General features: G+C 59.1%; 2 protein-coding genes across 2 annotated transcripts in view; one reads left to right on the plus strand and one right to left on the minus strand.

Moving 5' to 3' along the window:
• MYH14 (myosin heavy chain 14) overlaps positions 1–1,319 on the plus strand; it is a 76,877-nt gene extending 75,558 nt beyond the window's left edge. The window contains exons 40-41 of the mRNA XM_052656084.1: positions 183–355; positions 545–1,319. Coding sequence (XP_052512044.1) covers positions 183–355; positions 545–704 — 333 coding nt within the window. The 3' untranslated portion in view covers positions 705–1,319. The remainder of the gene's footprint in view (positions 1–182; positions 356–544) is intronic.
• A 3,966-nt stretch (positions 1,320–5,285) lies between these two features.
• Positions 5,286–16,880, minus strand: KCNC3 (potassium voltage-gated channel subfamily C member 3). Its single transcript, XM_052656089.1, has 4 exons — positions 15,993–16,880; positions 10,841–11,948; positions 9,563–9,754; positions 5,286–5,422 (listed from the first exon to the last, which is right to left on the minus strand). Exons 1-4 carry the CDS (start codon positions 16,878–16,880, stop codon positions 5,286–5,288), a joined length of 2,325 nt encoding a protein of 774 aa, XP_052512049.1.
• Positions 16,881–20,809: the final 3,929 nt, after the last annotated feature.

Genomic DNA, 20,809 nt, shown 5'->3' on the forward strand with positions numbered 1-20,809 from the left:
TGGGTGGTCTCGCGTTTGAGCCTGACCTGGAGGCTGGTGAGAGGATCTAGGCGAGCAGAACAGAAGTGTGAACAGAAGGCAGGGCGTGTGACAGTCAGGATAGAGGAGGGATGGAGATGCGGGGAGCTCTGGGTGAGAGCCGCACCCAGAGACATGACCTGACTCCCTGGCTCCCGCAAAAGCTGGAGAAGGGCAACCTTCGAGTGAAGCAGCTGAAGCGGCAGCTGGAGGAGGCCGAGGAGGAGGCTTCCCGGGCCCAGGCGGTCCGCAGGAGACTGCAACACGAGCTGGAGGATGTCACAGAGGCCTCCGAGTCCATGAACCGGGAGCTGAACACGCTCAGGAACCGGCTCAGGTAAGGCCACCCGGTGCACGCGCAACCTCTCTGCATAAACCGCCAGCTCCCCCGTCTTCGCTCTGTGCCCTCATCGCTCTGTGCCTCCCTCCCCATTTTATTCTATTTCTCCGTATCCTCCCGCCTTTCACTTTTCTCTCTCCCCTCCTCCGGTAACTGCCTCCTGGTCTCTCCTCCTTTCCCCCCCAGGCGCGGACCCCTCACCTTCACCACCCGCACTGTGCGCCAGGTCTTCCGGCTGGAGGAGGGCGTGGCGTCCGACGAGGAGGCGGCGGCGGAGGAGGCGGAGCCGGGGTCCGGGCCGCCGCCCCCGGAGCCCGAAGGGTCCGCTGCTGCCCCACCGCAGTGACCCTACCCTGCCCCCAGCCGCCGGGCCTTCCCTCCTTGGCCCACCCCCGCCAGGTGCCTGTCCTGAGAACCGCCCTCTGGCTTCTTGCATTTCGGAAGTACTGCCTTCCGGCGTGACAGCACTTATCCAGCCCACTCCGGGGGTCCCGGGAGACTTTCCCGTGAACCCCTAAACAGAGGAGTGGGCAAGCAGGGATCGCGGACTGGGGCGATCTCACTTGGGAGAAATTCGGGTGTGGGCGGCAAGCTGGGTTCCCATCCAGTTCCAAATCCTTCCTTCGGTTATGAATGATCTTTGTTGGGAAGGGAGTTTGGCTCTCCACGCCCCTTCCCCTCCCCCCTCCCCCTCCCTCTTTCCCTCTCCCTGTCTCTCCACTTAGCCACCGACCCCAGAACTTATGAGCAACAGCACCCTGAGCTCCAGGCGGCCCTCAGCCTTTGACCTTTGCAGAAGGGCAGAATAAGGGGACCTCACACATCCCCCGTACCCTCAGGTTCCCTCCCGTTGCTCTTGTGTGATCACAGTTCAGCTGGAGTTTCCCATGGGGGCTTGAGGAGGCCCCATACCCTCCCAGCCTTCAAACTGTTGCAGAAATAAACTCCAACCCCGACTGGACCCTGAGGGCTATGTATGTTCCTCCAGGGGTAGGGAGACAGGACGGGCAAGGGGCGGTGATGCATTGGGGGGCAGTCGGTTGGTTCTAATTCAGCAGGTCGGTGTCGGGGACCTCCTGCTTACCCAGCATTTAATGTAGAAGAAATCATTCCCCTCTCATCCGGCCTCCCTCCGAGGTATCCCCTCCATTATACAGATGGGAAAACTGAGGCTGAGCTGCAGGGTCCCTGGCTTTCACGCCTCCCAGTCAGCGAGTGGTTGGAGGGGGAGCTGCACTCTAGCTGACTCTCAAATCTTTGCAAAGCAACGACAGTAGTGACTGTTGAGCTGTTTGTTGAATACTATTTACTGAGCTGTGCTAAATTTGGGACATTAGTCTCAACCCCTAGATGTAGAGATTTCATTGTTTTCCAGTGTCTAGAACACTGCCTGGTGTAGTTAACCTTTTTATATTTGCTGAATGACTAGATCACCCCCTCCTTTTTATATTGGTTGAATGAATAGAGCACCCCCTCTACTTTCTGAGTGGTGGAAACAAGCTCAGAGAGGTTAAGAGACTTGCCCAAGGACAAACAGCTACTAAGAAATAGAACCCAGTCTGGCTTCAGAGTGGGTAACCCCTGAGCCCACACTGGGAACCCAGGTCCATCCCTTTTCTGGAGGCTAGAAACCTTCATCTATGAGCTCACATGACCTGGGTCATATGACTTTCCAATTAGGACTGTCAGCTCAATTCAGTTGCTCAGTCGTATCAGACTGTTTGCAACCCCATGGACTGCAGCATGCCAGGCCTCCCTGTCCATCACCAACTCCCGCAATTTACTCAAACTCCTGTCCATTGAGTCCGTGATGCCGTCCAACCATCTCATGGATCCCCATTTTTACAATCAGGGAAACTGAGGTAGATACTTGCTCCCTCCCAAATCACAATGTGAGAGCCAGCGATGAGGGGCATGTCTGCACCCTCAAAGTGCATGCCCTTGCCATTTTAGTCCGACCCCTGCTCTTGAAGACCCAACTGTTAGGTCTCCCCCCAAAGCCCCCTTCAGGAGACCTTCTCTGCAGACAAGGAGGATGAAACTTTTAAATGAAAAGGAAACTTTTATTTTGGTGGGGAGTGACAGGGTGGGTGGGAAGGGTGGGGCATGACATTTTTTCTTTGGGGAGAGGGGGTGACATGCGGCAGCTTCTGCAACGGGCGGTTCATGCACCCAGGGTGGGCGTGGGGGAGGCTTGGGGGAGAGGCCACGCTGACCCCTCCCTCCCTGCCCTGGGGGTGGGTTGAGAAGACCCGCCATTAGCACCAGAGTTGGACGATTTGCAGACCTCCCCTCCCCAGACTGACTCCGGACACCCTCCCCCATCCCTGAGAGCGCCCCCTTGCCACTCCCCCCCACCCCAACGACAGGCCAGGCCCGCCCCGCCCACTTTTGAGTGAGAAACTTATTGCTGTGTGCGCGTTGGGGAGGAGCCGCTGTGTTCAGAAAGACCCCCGCCGTCCACTCCTCCCCAATCACCCCGCCCCCTGCCCCGTGTCGGTGCGTCCCGGAGCGCAGGAGGGGCGCGACGTGCGTGTGGGGAGCGCATCATGCAGCGCATGCGTGTAGTTGCAGGCACCCTGGCGGCCGGGGGGAAAGGGGCGCGGGACTTGGAAGCTGTCCCTTCAGCTCTCTCTCTCCCTCCCCGACTCCCACACTGTTGACTTGGGGGACGGGGAAAGAGAATAAAGTTTGTAGAGGTTTGTAATGATTGTGGTTATTTTCAAAAGCTGAACTAAAAAGCTGGGTACATGTGGCAGATTGGCGAGCCGGAGGGGGTGGGGGTGGACGTTGGGAAGAAGTCTGTACCCTTTAGAAAAATCCTCACCCCCTTTCCCCGCACCTTTCGGCTTCTGTGAGGGTCAGGGGTATCTGGGGTTTTAAGAAGTTAAACCCTTTGGCAATATAATCAGTCTTCAACCCCATACCCTGGTGTCTGAAGCCTCTAGCCCTTTACCCCGCCCCACCCCGCTCCCACCAGAACCCGCCCCACCCCTCGCCCCTGGTTCGCCAGGGTTCAGGGTCCGAGGGCAGAATGGGGGGGCTCAAAATGCCCCTTGCATAGGAATCGTTGCATCTAGAATCGTGCTCAGTGACGTCCCCCCAACCCGCGGGTGGGGGGTGTTCCTGAGGCCGGTGGGAGCAGAGGGAGGGAGGTTGCTAATTCCGTGGGCCCCCAACTCCAAAAAGGGGAGTCCCCTAAGGACTCTGGGACCGGTGTGGTCTCTGGGCTTGGGGGAGGTAGCGCATCCTTGAGCCAGGATGGGATGTGAGAAATGATTTTCCACCCGCGAGCGTCGGGGGTTGAGGAACGCGGGGGAGGGGCTAGCTGGAATCCCAGCCCGGGTGGATATGTCATTGTTTCCCACGCTTCTGATATTCCAGCGTCCCTCCACTCGGGAACAGCCTCTACATTTTAAATGTAAACACCTCTAACCTAAATAAACGGTGTCCGGGCCAAGCAGCAGTATCTGGACTTACAGGCTTATATGCGAAATGCCAGGAAAGACAAAAAGTGTTTGTCCTTGTACCGCTTAAAACCTCAGCACATAGCCAGGGGTGCAAATATGACCCTCTGGGAAACATTGGCGTCTATGAGGGTGCCTTTGGGACACCATTTAAAGAAAGGGGCTCTTGGAGGGGACAGAGTTATCCATAAGAAGGGGGGTGCCCCGGAAAGATCTGGTTCCCTGGAATTGCAGACAGGTTGAGCCTATCTTGAAAATTCTAGAGTCAGGGGAACCTGAGCTGAATGTCTGATATCAGGTTTAGGGGTGTCCAGGAAGTGTTCAGAGTGTGGCAAAAATTGGAGCATCCCAAAGGCTGAACGTGAGTTCAAGGGCTGGGTCAAGTCTTGGAGGTTTGAGAGGTGCTAGGATGCAGCCCAGGGGTTAGAACTGAGGGGAGGGGGGACTTGGGGGGCAGGTAGCATCTATGTGCAGAGAGGTTAAGTCCCAGGAGCGTGCTGGGATTTGGAAGATGCGTGCCAGAATCAGCCTCAGGAATTCTGAGGGCAGGTCTCAAGTCCTGGGAATCTAGGGGAGGGCGGGGGCCGGTGTTGCGGAATTTTGTGTGCTAGGGCCGGTACATCCCAGGAATACCGGGATGGGAGGTCTGAGTCCATGCAGCAGTAGAGGCGAGCAGATCCCTGGGGCGGGGAGGGGGCGGTGCGGGGGGAGTAGGAGAGGCGGCTGAAAAGAGTGAAATTCACCAGCGGGATGCTCCTAAAGGCTGAGGGAGCAGCTGTCCGCAGGCCCTCCCCGCCCCGCCCCCCTTCATGCCTCCGCTTCTACCATCTGAGCTCAGTTCCCGTTTTCGGCTTGGGTGACTGTTCCTCCTTCCCCCACACTGCTGCTAATTTTTTAAAAAATCAGTGCATGATGGGTTGCCCTCCTGGGGTGAAGGGTAGGAGGCTAGGAGACCCTCCTGTGGTGTGGCTTAAAGGCCAGCCCGACCCCCTTGAAGGTCCCCACCCGCTTCCCAGAATGTCCCTTCCCTTGCTCGCGGCATGCAGCCCCTCGCGGCTTATTGCTGAGGTGGAGTTGGAGAGGGCGGGGGTCCAGGTTGGAGGAGGCATGCAGAGTTGGGGGGAGGCGCCCCAAAATGTGATTGGCATAATTTGGACGTATTTACACGAGTTGATGGGGAGGGGTCTATGGCTCTGGAGACCTGAGAAGGCTTTTTTTTAAGGAGGGGCAGAGTTGGGGGGATGGGTTTTGGCTCCTCCCCCTCCATCCTGGGGGCCCAGGTCGGGGTGAGGGGCCCGGGGGTGTCTGCTGGCGTCGTCGTCTCCGTTGCATATTATTAATGACTTTTTGTTTTTGTTTTTGTTTTTGTAAAAAAAACCCTTTCCCCCACCCCCCACCCCCAGCTCCTTTGACCTTCTTCCCTGTCACCCCCGAGTCCCCCCACGGGGGGGAGGGGAGCGCTAGAGGATGGAGGGCAGGGTTGGGGGAGCGCGGCGGGCGGCCCTGGGGGAGCCAGGGGGAGTGGCAAGGGGGGCGAGGCGCAGGGACACCCCGCTCAGGCCCGCGATGCTGCTCAGGCTGCGGGATTTCTCGTAACCTGGGGGCGGGGGGAAGGGCAGAAACACAGGAGGAAGAGAGGAGATGCAGGTGCAGGCGGAGGGTCCAGCCGACAGCGGGACCCCAAGACAGAGGGTAGCAGGAGAGAAACAAACAGAAGGGATACGAGATGGAGAGAGAGACGGAGACAGAGACAGGAAGAGGTGGAGGGAGAAGGTGAGACACAGAAGGCAAGAGAGAGACGGTGGAGACACGAGGGTTGGACACCAGGACACAAGACGACAGACGGCAAGAAACGGGTAGATGGACAGAGGCGGACCAAGGAGACGAGAGAGAGAGAAGTGAACAAATCGGACAGTCAGTTGGTATCGAGGAGAAAGGTGCAGACATGGGGAGGGGGGAGAGACTCAGGGTTAGGAGGCAAGGTGGCACCCACCGAGCCTCCCCCACCCTGCCCCCACAGCCGCCCGCCCCCCCAACCCTCGTCCCCCCAGTTGGCCCCCTCGTCTGAGGCAAAAAGGTGGGGGGAGGGCAGCGAGGCAGATGGTGGGCAGCACGGGCGTGGGGAGGGAGCTTGGGTGGAATGCCAGTGGGCGAGCAGCTGGTGGGGAGGGCTTGGGAGGGGATGGGTGGGGCCGCAGGAGGTAGGGGGCTAACCTAGATGGAGAAAGGACGGGGCGTGGAGGGGTGGACTGTGAGGGGCTGAATGGAGCACAAGTCGGCAGTGCCCCCCTGGGCGGGGCCGGGGCGGGGTGGTGCTGAAGGACAGCTCCAAGAGCAGTCTGATGTCAGCAAGGCTCAGCCGAAGGTTGTAATGGGCTGTCTTTAAAGGCTCAAGATTTCAGATGGGAACCTTCTGATGGGAAGGTCCTGATAGTGTCTCGAGACTCAAGGGATCTAAGGCTTAGGGGCAGGTGTGGGGTTTCTTGAAAACTTAGGAATGTCTTGAGAGTTCTGCCAGTATCTGGGCTGTTCTAGGGCTTTCCTAGCCGGTGCCAAGGGGTCACTCTGGACGTGGGCATCTTGACAGGAGACAGGGCCTGGGGGGAAGTCGGAAGCCCAGTATCTTGGAGTCACCCCCTCCCAGCCATTCCCAGTTGCTAACCTGGGGGAAAGGGGCGGGGGGGGGATCGAGGGTCTCGCGAGGTCTCAGGCGGTGACAAGAGCTGGGGACAGAAATACACAGAGTCACGGCGAGGGGAGGGTGGCCAGGGAGAACCCCCCAACACAGCCTCACTGTTGGGGGGCCGGAGAAACGCCGGGATCTCTTCCTCCTCTCTGGTGTTTTCCGCGGGAGGGGAGCAGTGAAATGGGGGGCGGCCAGAGACATCAAATATGGAAGGAGCTTCCGGGGTGGCTTGGGTGGGGTGGGGGAGGGTGGAGGGAGAGAGGAGGGGGAATACTGGGGAGGAGGGAGGGGATGCGGGTCAGGTGCTGGACCCAGCAGCACCTGAGGGAAGACAGAGAAGGGGGCTGATGGGGTGGTTGGGGAGCAGGTCAGGAGGAAGGGCCTTGAAAGAAGGAGGGCTAGGGAACAGTGGAGGGTGAGGGAGAAGTTAAAAGAGGAAGACAGGCGTGTGGAAGGGGTAGGGATCCAGGACCTTGGGGGAGGGAGTTCAGCCAGCCCCATCAGCTCCAGCCATTATTTGAGTTCAATGAATGGATTTTGGCATCAGAGGCAAAAGAAGCAGAGACCTCCCCCCCAACCCCCACCGGTCCCTCCACTCCTCCCTCACCCACATTCCCAAGTCCTCCTGCCCCACCCCTCAATTTCATAGGGGCCATCCAGACCTGGGGGTGGGGGAACAAAGGGAGTAGGCAACAGGGCTGGGTGCAAGCGGGGGGTGGGCTGAGATGGGAACAGGGAGGTGGGGGTTGGTAATGAGATGACAGTGGAGGATGATGGGGGAGTGGGGGGAGGGTTGCAATAGGAGAGGTCCAGGAACGGAACAAGAAGAGCCAGACAGTCCCCTCTGGACTAGGAGCCCGGGAGCCTGCTTCCTGTCCTGCATCTGCTCTGTGGCTGGGGGTTGACCATGGCCCTCTCCTGAGCTTCTGTGAAACAAGGGGCTTTGGATGCGGTTCTCCTTGGAGGCTCCGAGTCCTGCTCTGCCACCTCCTTAGGCTGCGGCTAGGGATTCTTTAAGCTGTATCTCTGCATTTGGAAGGAAGACTCCATAGGTGTTTGTTGAATGAATAAGTGATGGACCAGGTGCCTTCAGGTGGCTTCTCAACACTTTTAAGATCAAATCCAGCCTCTCACCATGGCCAAAAACACTTCCCCCCAGGCTCCTCCCCTCTCCTCTTGGCCATTCAACTCCAACCACACTTTCCTCCTTGCTATTCCTTTAACAAACCAGGGGCATCCCACCTCAGCACCTCAGGGCCTTTGAGCTTGCTCTTTCTTCTGCTCGCTGGTCCTTTTTGAGCTTCAAGTTTTAGGTCGCCTTCTCAGAAAGACCTTCAACCGTTATCTGACCTTGTTAGAGTAATTATCTTGTTTCCTGTTTCCCCCACTCATGGGGTGGAGAACTTTCCCTGTAAAGGGCCAGATGGTCGATATTTCCAGGGCTCTGTGGGCCTACCATCTCTGTTGAAACTATTTCACTCTGCTGTTGTACACAGTGGCCGTGTTCCAATAAAGCTTTATTTACAAAGCAACTGGTGGACAGGTTTGGCCCTTGGCTATAGTATGTTGCCACAGGGCTCTAGAGTATCAGCTCTGTGATGGGAGATGTGTGCTTTGTGCCCTGCCAAATCTCCAGTGCCTGGAACTCCACCCTCAATCATTAGTTGCTGAATGAATGAATGAAGTTAGGGGTTAGCTGGGGTTGTTGTGAGGATTACAGATTACATGGCATATGGAAAGTGCGTGGTTACGTTTGCTGAATAATTCACCTACTGTCCCCTCACTCTCTCTCTGATCTCCCCGCGGTCCAGTCCTGGCCCTGTTCCTCTGCCTCTCTTCTTCCCCATCCCTGTAGCTCTGACCCTGGCTCAGGCTTTGTCCTCTCCCCCGGGACCCTCATCCCAGCCTCCACCTCGGCCTCCCGACCTGCAGTCTCCCCACTCTAGTGCCTCCTCGTGCAGTCCCAGAGTGGACCTCAGTTCAGTTCGGTCGCTCAGTCGTGTCCGACTCTTTGTGACCCCACGGACTGCAGCACGCCAGGCCTCCCTTTCCATCACCAACTCCCAGAGCTTGCTCACACTCATGTCCGACCTGCTCCTTCCCAGATCCCAGGACAGGGCTCCTCAGCTCAGCTTGCTCTCCTGCCTCAGGTCTGGGTCTGCGTCTGCCTCTCCCATCAAACTGGGGGTAGGGGGGCGGGGTTGATATGCTCCCCGTTGATTCCCCCTGCTTAGCACCAGGAGCATGTATGTGGGTGCTTGGTAAGTGTTGGCCAAGCCACAGGTGACCGCATAAGTGGCTGAGTCTTTCTCACCTCATCCTGTACTCAGAAGAACATCCTGGGTGTGTGCCCTCCTTTTCTTGATTAAACAAACAAAAGCAAAACCAAGCGGCGGGGCGGGGGGGGGGGGGGGGAGGCAGGGGGAGAGATGTGGATGGGGGTGAGGATGGAGGTCAGTCGTGAGGCCGTTGAGGTGGGGAGGGGTGGGGTGAGTTCTAGCAGTTAGTGAGAGGCAGGGCAAGTCCTGGGTAGATGGGTGTGGGGTCAGTGTCGGGGCTGGAAGTTAATTGGATGGAGCTATTCACAGTGAGGGGGTGGGATTCTTGGTCAGTGGGGGCTGCATGTTCTCAGATGGGTTAGTCAGGAGGGAAGGGGTTCACAGGGGTGGGGGCTACTTACCCCGGGGGGAGGGGGTTCGTCCACTAGGGGGATATCCAGGCCGCAGCGTTGGCGTTGAGGTCGGGCAAGAAGCTTGGGGGGCCTGGCTTACGCCAGTCTGGGGGGGGCAGTGGGGGAGCACCGGTGGCTGGGGGGTGGGGGAAGAGGCCAGAGGGTCCGGGGTTGGGGGGGGAAATGGAGATGCAATAAAGACAGGTGAAGGGTCAGTGGTGAGGAAATTCGGGGGAAGAGGTCTGAGAGGGAGGGAATTGGGGCCAGGAGGTGGGGGAAGGGAAGTCCAGCACCTCCTCCCCCATCTCCCTCTCTCCCCTCCCCTAGGGGAGGGGAGAGAGGGAGGGTCCCGGGGCAGGGGCCAGTGGAGGGCACCTCACCTTTCCGGATGGAGCCATCAGGGGATGGGGCATAGTCGGTGAGGAGGAAGCAGGCTCGGTCCCGGCCGTAGCGGCCCCGGCTCCCAGGGGTGATGGGACTCTTGTCTTCCGGGGACATGGCGGGTTGGTCAATGGCTGGGCAGTCCTCATGTGCAAGCGCAGCAGCTGCAGGGTCCCCGTTGGGGCGGGGATCTGTGTTCAGAGGGGCAGACAGAGACACAAAGGCAACAGTGAGGTGTGGGAACTCGTGGAGGAGAGGGTGCCAGAGGTGCAGGGGGTCAGGGGGGTGTGGCTGGCGGGTTTGGGAAGCGGGGTCATGGCCAGGAGGGTGTTGAGTCTTGGGGAGGACAGCAGGGAAGGGTGTCGAAGGCCAGGAAGTGGAGTCAGGCCAGGCACCGGGTGTCGAGAAGGGCAGTGCCAGACTAGGGCGTTGGGTGTTTGGAGGGACAGGAACAGAAGAGGTGGCTGGGAAGTAAGCTGGGTACTGGTGGGCTGCGTGGTTGAAATGGACCGAATGGGGTTCAGCTGTGGCTGGGTGTGTGCTGTGGGATAGGTTTGGAAGGGTGGTTGGGAAGGATGAGGAGGCTGGGAGGTGGTTGTCTAGGGAGGGTTGTTGGACGCTGGCAAGGGCACAGTGGGGAGGCGTTGGGAAGGTGACAGATGAGGGAGGGGGAGGTGGGGGTCCCCTAGGCTCTGACTCCAGCTATTTTTAATTGGTGTGAAACTGGGTCAGCGGCTGAGGGAGCAAGATGGGGGGCCGGGCGGCCCAGCTCCCTTTCTTGACCTATTTAAGGCATGGGGGTGGGGGCCCCCAAGCCTTTCCCTCCCCCTGGAGAGACGCCCCAATCGCTTCTGAGACACAGACTCCCCTGGGGGGAGGGACACAGGCTCAGTCAACTTTCCTCTCATTTCCTTCATCACATAAGCTGCAGCTGCCCCTGACCTGTCTCTGGCCCTCGATTCCCACGTGAACCCCACCCCCCTTTTCTCTGAGTCCCTCTTACCATATGGCTGATCACTCTGCCCTCCCCCGAGACCCCCTGAATACCCTGGCTGTAGGTCTGTCTCTCCCTAAAACTCTTTCACATGAAACCTGCTTCTCCATCACTGCTTGCTTCCCTGCTTCTCTGGCCTCAGCACCTGCTGTTCCCTCTCCTCTTTCCCGTGTCTGTTGCTGACCACCTCTGAGCCTCAGCACATACCTCCTGCCCCCCTCAGCACCACTCCACCTCTGCCTGCCCACTCCGCCTCCCTCCATCCCTGGTGACCCCGTCTCACCTGCCCGGTTGATCTCAACCACTTCCTCCTGAGCCAACGGGCAGGGCTCCCCAGGGGCCGGCAGAGGAGGCAGCCCCATGATTCCGAGCCCCCCTGCTCCCCCCCTGAGCAGCCCGGGGTGCGTGTGGGGGCCCGGCGGGTAAGCCCCGGCCACAGTCACCCCCATGGAGGGCGGGGTGATGGGGGGTGGGGGGCTGATGCCGCCGCTGCCATGGTGAGGAGGGAGGGGGGGTGGTGGGGGCGGGTCGGGCTTGCAATAGTTGGGCGAGCCAGGCTGCGGGGGCCGGGGAATGTGTTTGTTCTTCTTCTTGGGCAGCTTCTGTTTGGCCATGGCCAGCGAATAGTACATGCCAAAGTTGTTCACAATGACGGGCACTGGCATGGCGATGGTGAGCACCCCGGCCAGGGCACACAGCGCCCCGACCAGCATCCCCGACCACGTCTTGGGGTACATGTCTCCGTAGCCCAGGGTTGTCATGGTGACCACGGCCCACCAGAAGCCGATGGGGATATTCTTGAAGTAGGTGTGGTTGGAGCCCAGGATGTCATTAGGGTCGGCGCCAATGCGCTCGGCGTAGTAGATCATGGTGGCGAAAATGAGCACACCCAAGGCCAGGAAAATGATGAGCAGCAGGAACTCGTTGGTGCTGGCGCGGAGCGTGTGGCCAAGCACGCGCAGCCCCACAAAGTGCCGCGTGAGCTTGAAGATCCGCAGGATCCGGACGAAGCGGACGACCCGCAGGAAGCCCAGCACATCTTTGGCGGCCTTGGAGCTGAGGCCTGAGAGCCCCACCTCCAGATAGAAGGGCAGGATGGCCACACAGTCAATGATGTTGAGGCTGCTCTTGAGAAATTCCACCTTGTCTGGGCAGAAGGTGATGCGCATGAGAAACTCAAAGGTGAACCAGACCACGCACACGCCCTCCACATAGGTCAGGAAGGGCTCCGTCTCCACCTCCACATTGGTGACATTCTCCGGCGGAGCCCCAGGGATTGGGGAGGCTTGCGTCACTGTCTTGTTACTGATGTGGATGAAGCCCTCATGGGTCTCCAGGCAGAAGGTGGTGATGGAGATGAGGATGAAGAAAAGGGAGGCGAAGGCCACATACTGTGGGGCAGGGTGGGAGAAAAAGGGCAAAAGGTGACCCAGGCATCTGGTCAACCAGCCATCTACCCAAGACCCTCCCGGTGGCCCCTTTCTCAGACCCAAACTCCAGGGGAATCCGGGTTTCCCAGCCCCAATGCGTCCATCGCTTCTTGCATCCTGTTCTCTCTAAAGCTTGCAAACGGATCAGAGGCAGCTCTCCCCCAGCTCCGGAGAGGAGCTGGCCCCAGCCGCAGCAGCAGATGGTCCACTTCTCTCCTGGAAACAGCAATTTCTGGCTCTGCGCTGTCTCCTAGACCACCCCCCCACCCCAACCCTCCTGTTCCCTGTGTCATATCTCAGGGGTCCCTGGCAGGGTCCAGTGATTCTGCTGGGGGGTGGGGGAAGGGAGACTAAAATCATGCATCCTGTGTCTCAGAAGCTTTGGGGCTTGGCTTGGAGCTGGGGGGAAGGGGAAGGGGAGAAGGTGGGTGGGGAGGCAGAATCAGGAGGTGGTTAAGAGTAGGAAAGCCTAGGTGTGAATTCAGCTTTTTCTTTGCCTAATTGGGCAAGGAGATTAAGCCTTCTGAACCTCAAGTTTTGGTGTTTTATTTTTAAGGATTATTGTAAGGATGACATTAGATGAATATACAAAGGATTTGGCTCCAAAACCAGTGCTTGAGCTTTTGTTAGGGTATAGGGGCATCAGTTAAAGGGGGGGCCAAGGTTGAGACCTCAGGTGCCAATGTTTAAGGACCATGATGCTAATGACCGAGTCCAAGAAAACAGAGAAGGCTGGGTGAGGCCCTCACCCAGAGAAAACAGCAAAGGGGTGGACCCACAGAGGAAAGGAGCAGTGACAGGGCTGTGAAGAAAGAAAGAAGTGAAGGGTCAAGACTGAAAAAGAGGGAAGATGATAGGGGTGGGGTTTAAGGCTCTGGAAACGAAGGGAATGTCTGGGGCTTGGGCATAGAAAAAGGGGAGAGGGCAGGGCTAGGTCCAAGCAGAGGTGAGGGGACTGGTCAGAGGTTCAGAGGTATGGGGTGCCTGGATCATTTCAAGACGGGGAAGGATCTATGTCCTGAACACACAGTGGTGTGGGTTTTGATGAAGGCCTTGAGGACTGAAGGCAGGGTCAAAGGCCTCTAGGAATTGTAGTTGGCTTTATCAAATATGTAGAAGGGAGGTCAAAGCAGTAGGGTTAGTCCTGAGAGAAGGGGATGGGCGTTGAGGCAGAGGGAGCTTTAATCAGATGGGTAGAGGAGAGAGAGACGGGGCTGCAGAGAAGAGAGGAGAACCAATGTTAGGCTGCAGAAATGACTTTAGACCTTGGGGTAGCCTGTGGGGAGGGAGGGTCAGTGCTGGCCCTCTGCCCCACCCCCCTCTTCGTTTCTCCGCAGTGGTTTAACAGGCCAGAGGCCGGCACAGAGCGCATGCCCGGTGCCTGCCCCCCTCCCCCCCTCCGCACCCCACTCCAAACTCGGCGCACCGCGCAGGCTGCGGCACCGCAGTGGGGGCGGGCCGGCCGGGCCAGGGGGCGGGGCGCGCGGTGGCCAGCACCACGGACAGCTCCCCCGCCGCAGTGCGCAGCCGCAGGGCCTGGGAGCAGTCTTAACCCCTACCGGGCCAGAGCGGAGCAGGCGATGCGCAGCCGCGGTGCCGCTTCACAGAGAGAGGCCACAGGCCAGGAGCCTGAGTAACTCCTTCCCTCCCAGGACACAGAAAGGAAAGGTGGGCACCCGCCGCAGTGCGCAGCTGGACAGCGTCAGGATTGGTTTACCCCCTTGTCCCAAGATGGTTCAAAAGTAGAAGGGGTAGGAGGGCATGGAGTCCCTGTAACAAGGAAAGGGGAGACTACGGAGAGGGGAGCGAGTGGGGAGGAAACCGGACCCTCCACTTTGCTCTGGCTTCAGCTATCGACTCTCAAACTTTCACTTGAAGGCTAGAAAGTGCTTGAAACTACATGGACACTCAAAACACAGCTATAAAGTAAATAAATGTCCTCCGGAGCTGTCCTGAACCCCTAGCTTCACCTCAGGACCCTTCAGTAGGGTCACAAGAGGGAAGGGCGCCCTAGGCCATGGAGGAAGGGTGACTCTCAGAGGCCTGAGGGGACATCTGGGGCCACGTCCCTTCCGCACCTCCTCTCCCCCACCTCCCCCCACCCCAAACCCAAATCCTGCCAACTCAGCGCTTCCCGGGGACCAAACTTTATGCGGTGTCTCCAGGCCCCCCTCCCTCTTACTCCCTCCCCCGGCGCGAATGCGGCACTGCGGCTCCGCGTCCTTCCCGGCCCAGGACGCGGCACGGTGGGGGGAGGGTACCGGACGGCTCCTCCGGGTGTTTGGGTCCCCAGGAGGCTAGGAGGGGGGCTGGAGTCTCTTCCTCTTCCCCTCCTTTCTCTAATTGCCCCTATCTTGAACTGTCCTCTCTCCATCAACAGAGGGAGGAAGTTAGGAGGAGGAAGAGGTTCAAGTGAGAACTAGTGGGGAGGGTAGCTATTTAGCCAAAGAAGTTACAGATTTTTGAGGAAAGTTTTTTAGCGGGGAGATGAAGCGATCTTTGGGGGAAGTCTAGAATTTTGAGGCCGATAAGGCGGGATAGAGGATAAGGCTGGAGTGTGGGCTCTTTGGTTCACTTTGGAGGGAGGGGGATCAGGAAGGGCTGAGAAGCCCAGTTCTAGGCTTCAGACTGGGTAGTGGGGGGCAGAAGTTGTTGAGAATGATGAAGCGAGGAGGGATTGGAGCTGGGGATGAGGGGACAGGTGGAAAGAAACCAAGAAAAAACTGGGAGCTATTTTGAGAAGGAAGCTTTGGGTCTGAAAAACTTGAGGGTCCCAAGGATTGAGGTTAGGTAAAAGTTCTGGAGCAGGAAGGAAAGTCATTTACTGACTAGGAAAAAGACTGGGAGGCTGAGGATGGGGCTGGGGGTGGGGGTGTCCCAGAGACAGAGAGTGGGCTGTGCAGTTTAAACAATGGAACGGAGAAGCTGGGAGAACCTGTGGATGAGGCAGAAGCGATTCTAGAGGGCATATGGGAAGTTCTGAAGACGAAAGACATTCTGGGGGCTCGGACTCTTCTGGAAACGTTGAGGAGTGTGAAAGCCTTGGGGGAAGTCTGGAGCTGTATTGAGAAACCCTCAGGAGAGGAGTCGGTGTGAAGGATGTGAGAAGGGATGTGAAACACAGAGGTGGCAGCAGGGTTCCAGGAGAGAAGATGCCCCAAGACTCACCGTTGCAGCGAGGGTGAGGGGGGAGTGTCCTAGCAGGAGCAAGTGGTTTGGAGGTTCAGAGGGGTCTGGGGACTCTGAGAGTGGGGTGGGAACTATCCTGAGACTTAAAGGGCAGAAGAAGCAGGAGGGTTCAAAGATAACCAGGAGACGCAAACTTGGAAAGAGGGCGGGGATTTGGAGACGGGCAGAGGGAGAATGAGAGAGGTGCTGGGAGAGCCTGCAGGACTGAAGGTTGGGGAACTGAAGAGCAGGCTTCATGGGGTCTGTAGGGGATGGAGACAGTGTTCATAAGCCCTGGGACACTTTGAGGGTGAAGAAGCGATGTCTTCTGAGGATTTAAGGAGGTCCAAGAAACTGAAGGCTGGGGGAGAGTCCGCTGAGTGTCTGAAAGGTGCCCAGAGAGGTGAGAAGAGGTGAAAAGAGACTGGGAAGACTCTGAGGGTTGAGGAAAGGTCTTTTGAAAGCTCTCTAGCGGGGTCCAGGAAAGGCGGGGGTGGAGCTGTTCAGGTAGGTTGTTTAGGATATTGGCCCATCGGAGAAGTTTCTAAGGGTCTAGGATGGACTAGAGAAGCAAGGTGAGGTTGAAAGAGGTCTGGAGGGCTCTGAAGGTTGGAGAAACATCTTCTGAGGATCTGGGGATGGCCAAGAGAGAGGGGTGTGTTCAGAGGGGTACGGGAGACCCAGGAATGGGGTAAGAGGCTTCTAAGAAATTGGGAGGCTGAGAGACCAGGAGTGTCTGAGAGGGGCCAGGGGCTGAGGGCGAGGATGGGGAGCTCCCTGAGGGTCTGGGAGCTCCAGGAGAGGGGAGGGGGATGGGGGCTCTGAGAGAGCGCTCACCCTGGCGGCCCGCGACGAGTAGGGGTCCTCGAAGAGCGCCCACACCCGGGGCTGCCAGCGGCGCCACCACGTGCCGCCCGCGCCGCCCGCGCCCCCTGGCGGGCCCCCGGCGCCGCCGCCCGCGTCCTGGAAGCAGAGGCGCTTGAGCTCGCCGCCGGCGCCGTCCAGGCCGCCGCCGCCCGCGCCCGCCTCGTCGTCCAGACCCGCGTCGTGGGCGCCCGCGGCGTTGGCAGCGTTGGCGGCGCCCGCAGGGTCGGGTGCCTCGAAGGAGTCGAGCGCTTCCTCGGCGTCCCGGTGCTGCCGGTAGGTCATCCAGCAGCAGGCCTCCACGTCGGTCTCGTCGATGCCCCAAAAGCCGAGCTCCTCCTCGAAGAGCGGCCCGCACACGTCGGCCGGGCAGTGCAGCTTGCCCGTACGGTAGTAGTTGAGCACGTAGGCGAAGACACCCGGATGCCGGTCAAAGAAGAACTCATCGGCGCCCGGGTCGTAGTCGAAACGCGCCGCCGCCTCGGGCTCCGTCAGGCCGGCCAGCCGCGTCCCCGGCAGGGTGCGCAGCGTCGAGCGGTACGTCTCATGGCGCACGCCGCCCACGTTGATCACGATCTTGCCACTGTCGCCACCGCCGCCGCCGTGCCGCCCCATGGCCGCCGCCGGCAGCCCGGGGCATGGCTCGGCGCGCCTGCCCCCGGGCCCGCGGGGTGCCGGGGGGCCCGCCGGGGACGCGGCGGGGCCGGGCTGCGCAGGTTGCTGCTGCTGCAGCAGCGGCAGTGGCGGTCGCGGCGAGGGTAGCGGTGGCGGGGACTCGGACGGCTGCGGCGGCGGCGCCGGCGGCTGTTTGCTAGCCCCCTGGCGCCCGCGGAAGGACGAGACGCAGACTGAGCTCAGCATTGGATGGGGGGCGGAGCGGCGGGGGCGGGGCTTTGTGGGGGCGGAGCCACGGGGAGAGACAGATGTGACTGGGTGAGAGGAGGTGATGGAGGAAAGGGGCGGGGCCGAAGGGACGGAGGAGCTGAATGGATTGGCCTTGGAAGGGATGGGGGCGGAGCTGAAACTGGGAAAAGGACCCAGACTCCAACACTGCCTAGCTGGATGGGGCGGGGCAGCACATGCGACACACCGATTGGGTCTTTCTGAGACAAGGGGCGGGGCCGAGCGAGGTGTTAAAGGGGCTGGATGGGACACGAGAGTTGCCTGGTTTGGCCGCACTAGGAGAACAGAGGAGGCGGGGCTGGATGTGAAAAAGATATCTGATTTAACAAAAAAAAGGAGCGGGGCGGGTAGAGAAATAGGACTCGTCCATGCTATTTAAAGGGGCCTGACCGAGACTGGCGGAGGCAGGGGTTGCGCCACAAGGCGGATGGCCGTCCGAATTGGATGGAGACGGGCCTAAAGCGCCGGCAAGCAGTACCTAGTGGAGTAGGGCAGATGGAGACTGCCGGGTTGGGATCCTAACATTGCTTGGGCGGGGCAGGGCGAATCTTAAGAAGAGGCAGGGCCACAGAAATTAGAAAGTCCTAATTCTGGGAGGGTGAGGGGGCGGGACTGAGCGAGGGGCGGGAACTGGAAGAGTAGCACTAGGCTGGACTGAAAAGGAAAAGAGAAAGGGGAACAGGGACTAAGACCCAGTAGAGAGGGGACGGAATGGGGCGAGGCCTGGAAACCTGAAAGCTTCTGACTAGGTCTAATGGAGGAGGCGAGGTGAAGAAAGTACCAGGTCGGAGCTGCAAACTCGGCCCGATTAACCGGGGCTGGACCGGAAGAATGCCAAGATGGATGGGGAGAGACTGAGAGAGGTGGGTGGGGTCCACGAATGGTAGAAAACGTCTTGAATTGCCTGTGGAAATGCAAGACTAAGAGAGGAGAGGGTCTTTCAGGGACTTGAAAGCAATCAGGGTAGGCGGGGGCGGGGCAGGGCTAAGAGTGTAGAGAATGGCTAAGGAAAATGTGAGACCTGCAAAGAGTACAAGTCTATCGGAATGGACGGAGCGGTGGAACCTAGAACGGGAAGTCTTGGAGGCCAAATAACCTGGGAGAGAGTCCTAAGGATCAGCAGGGCCTTAAAGGGGGTAACGCGGTGAGGGAAAAGGGACAAGGTATAGATAACGGCAGGCTGCAGCCAGGAGAACCGAGGGATGGATGAGAACTGGTGAGGAGACTCTTAAGAGAGGCGGAGGCAGAAACTAATAAAACCACCGGGAAGCACAGTCTAGGCTGAGGAAACAGGCGGGGCCGATAGGAAATTGGGCGGAGTCAAGTGTCAGAGCATCCCGGAGAGAGGGCGGGGAGATCGCGGGGGGGCAATGGAGGGCGGGACCAGAACTAGGCGGACCGCCTAGCAGCGGGTCCGGCCCCGCCCCCTGGGCGGGCCTAGCCGCCGGGTAGTAGAGCGCAGGCGCGGGGCAGGGGCGGGGCCAGCGGCTGCGGCTGGGGCTGCGACGGCCGGAGGCGGTGCCTGTGGGAGGGAAGGGGGCTGGTCACGGGCTGCGGGCCTCCCCGCTCTGCCCTATCGCCGGCAGGTGCGGCGGCTGGTTGGTATCGCCTCCCTACCCATCCCCGCTCCGGCTTCTGTGTCTCTCATCAGTGTCTCTTTTTCTCTGAATATTTGTTCCCCGCCTCTGCCCTTCCTCCTTCGAGGCTCTGACCCCTCCATTCTAAGTCTCTGCGCTCCCTCTGGGTCTCTGTCCCCCTCCTCCGAGTCTTACCTCTGCTCTCTAAGCCTCAGTCTCCTCTCCCCGGACCATGGCGGGGTCTTCCACCCTCAATGTCTTTCTCTTGGCCTCTACCTTTTCCTCTGATTTCTCTCTCTTCTGGCCTCTTTCTCCTCTCTTGGGTTTTTGAACCCTTCCCTCTGGGTCTCTTTTCCCTCCTGTCTCTGTCCTTCTTCTTTATGTTTCTGTCCTCAGTACTCCCCTCCCGCTAGGGTCTCCCCTGTCCTCTCTCTGGGTCTCTGTCCCCCCAGCTCTTGTTCTCTGACCACCTCCTTCCCTGTCTTTTCCCCCTCCTCCGTCTCTTTCGCCCCTCTGTCACTGCCTTTTCTCTTTCTGTCCTCTCTTTCTCTCCCTCCCTTGGGCCTCTACCCCCTCCCACCCGTGCCTCTTTGACCCCTTTCTGAATCTGTCCCCGTTTTCCTGCGTCTCTGTCCCCACTTCTTTGGGGCTCTGTCCTGCTATCCTTTGGCCTCTGTCCCTCTCCTGGATCTGTGTCCCTCTCTCTCCGGCTCCTACTGAATCGCCCTCTCTAACCCTCATCCTGGCCAGGACTGGAGGCTGCGTCACTGCAGAGCTGCAGAAGTGGGGCCCGTCCTGCGGACCTGGGAGGTAGCTTCCTTCAACTCCCTCACCCCCAGACCTAGGATCCCCCACTGCCCCCTCAGGGTTCTCGGACAGTCCTCAAGCTCCCATGGGACCCGGGAGGATATCGGGACTTCCTACTCTTCTTCTGCTCCAAATTCTGGTGTATTCCTAGGCAGAAGCTGTGAATCTTGAGGTGGAGGAATGGGCTTGGGTTGAGTGAGGCTTTGGGGGCAGGTGGGGGTGAGGATGGATGCTAGGGTAGGGATTGAGTGGGCATTAGGGGCTGGGAGTAAGCGCTGGGGTAAGGACCTAAGTTAAGTATCCCCCCCTTATACCCTCCCCCCAACCCCACCCCAACTCTATACTTTTCTGCATTTGACAGCAGCCAGGCACTGGATCAAGTTACCAAATCAGCGTTTTTGCAGAGGTCAGAAGGTGTGGAAGAAGGTGCCCGGGCAGAAGGGAGGGGAGGAGGAAGAAGCGAGGAGGCTGAAATAGGGAAGAATATAGAATGAGACTCGGGATTAGAGACCATGGATGAGGGGAAGAGGTTCGGTCAATGATGATCCAGATTCCATCAGGCCCTGGGAAACGTGGATGCCCTCACTTCCATACGGTCCTCTCCAGGCCCCACCGGGGTATGAGGGGGGATTTATGAGCCTGGATTCTCCATCCATACGGAAGGCTTCTGACGGCATAAGGAGGCCTTGGGTTATGGGACACCAGCTTGGCAAACAGACCACAGGAAAGTGGGCTCGATTTTTGGCGACAGACACCAGGGGAGGGGAGGTCAATGTTCACGTCTTTAGACCCTTTCCCCGCCCCTCCTCCTTCCCAGTCTATCCTTTCTCAGGCCTTCAAGACACAAAATTCCTGAAAGCCCCAAACTCACCCTCATCATCCTTGGTGCCCCCTCCTAACTCTCCCTCCCTCATTCCCCAAAGCCCTAGAATTGTTTCTGACTTCCAAGACCCTTTCCTTGTTCCTCTGCCCACATTCCTACCAGATCCTAATCCAGGACGGACAGTCTTCCCCGGGCACTAAAGCTGAAAATGTGGGAACTCTCTGCCTCGGATCCTTGATCCCTCCGAGAGACCCTCCGAGTACCTCTCCACTGTAATCTCTGAGTTCCCGTCTCCCTTGTCCCTCGCCTTCAAAACTGGGACTTGGGCTGTCTTACCACCCCCGGACCCTGAGCCTTCTCCCCCCCTCCACCCCTCCTCCGTACTCACCCCAAGTCGAGGCGGGGCGGGGATGGGGAGATCCGGGGCTGTCGATGGGGGGAGGGGTGACCCAACCCCGGCAGCTCTGGGCAGCTAGAGGCTGCAGAGGGGGGAGTGACATCATCGCCGGAGGAGGGGCGGCTCAGCTCCCCCACCCACCCGGGGGCTTCAAGCCCCGCCTTTATGGCGTACCCAGGGGTCCCGAAATCCCAAAGGTCGAGAGGAGGAACAGGAGATAAACTGTGCGGGAATGGTATGCCCTCCCCTTAGAACAAAGGTTGGTAAACCCTTTACGGTTTCA

The sequence above is a fragment of the Budorcas taxicolor genome, chromosome 18 (assembly GCF_023091745.1).
Source record: "Budorcas taxicolor isolate Tak-1 chromosome 18, Takin1.1, whole genome shotgun sequence".
Classification (NCBI taxonomy): Eukaryota; Metazoa; Chordata; class Mammalia; order Artiodactyla; family Bovidae; genus Budorcas; species Budorcas taxicolor.

What these genes read in the sequence shown, in the direction of transcription:
- KCNC3 (XM_052656089.1), bottom strand. Translation starts at nt 16,880, where the DNA reads ATGCTGAGCTCAGTCTGCGTCTCGTCCTTCCGCGGGCGCCAGGGGGCT. An exon ending in GGTTGAGATCAACCGGGCAG is followed by an intron (nt 9,755 to 10,840) that starts GTGAGACGGGGT and finishes CTCTGAACACAG; the next exon opens with ATCCCCGCCCCAACGGGGAC. An exon ending in TGATGGCTCCATCCGGAAAG is followed by an intron (nt 5,423 to 9,562) that starts GTGAGGTGCCCT and finishes CCCCGCCCCCAG; the next exon opens with GTTACGAGAAATCCCGCAGC.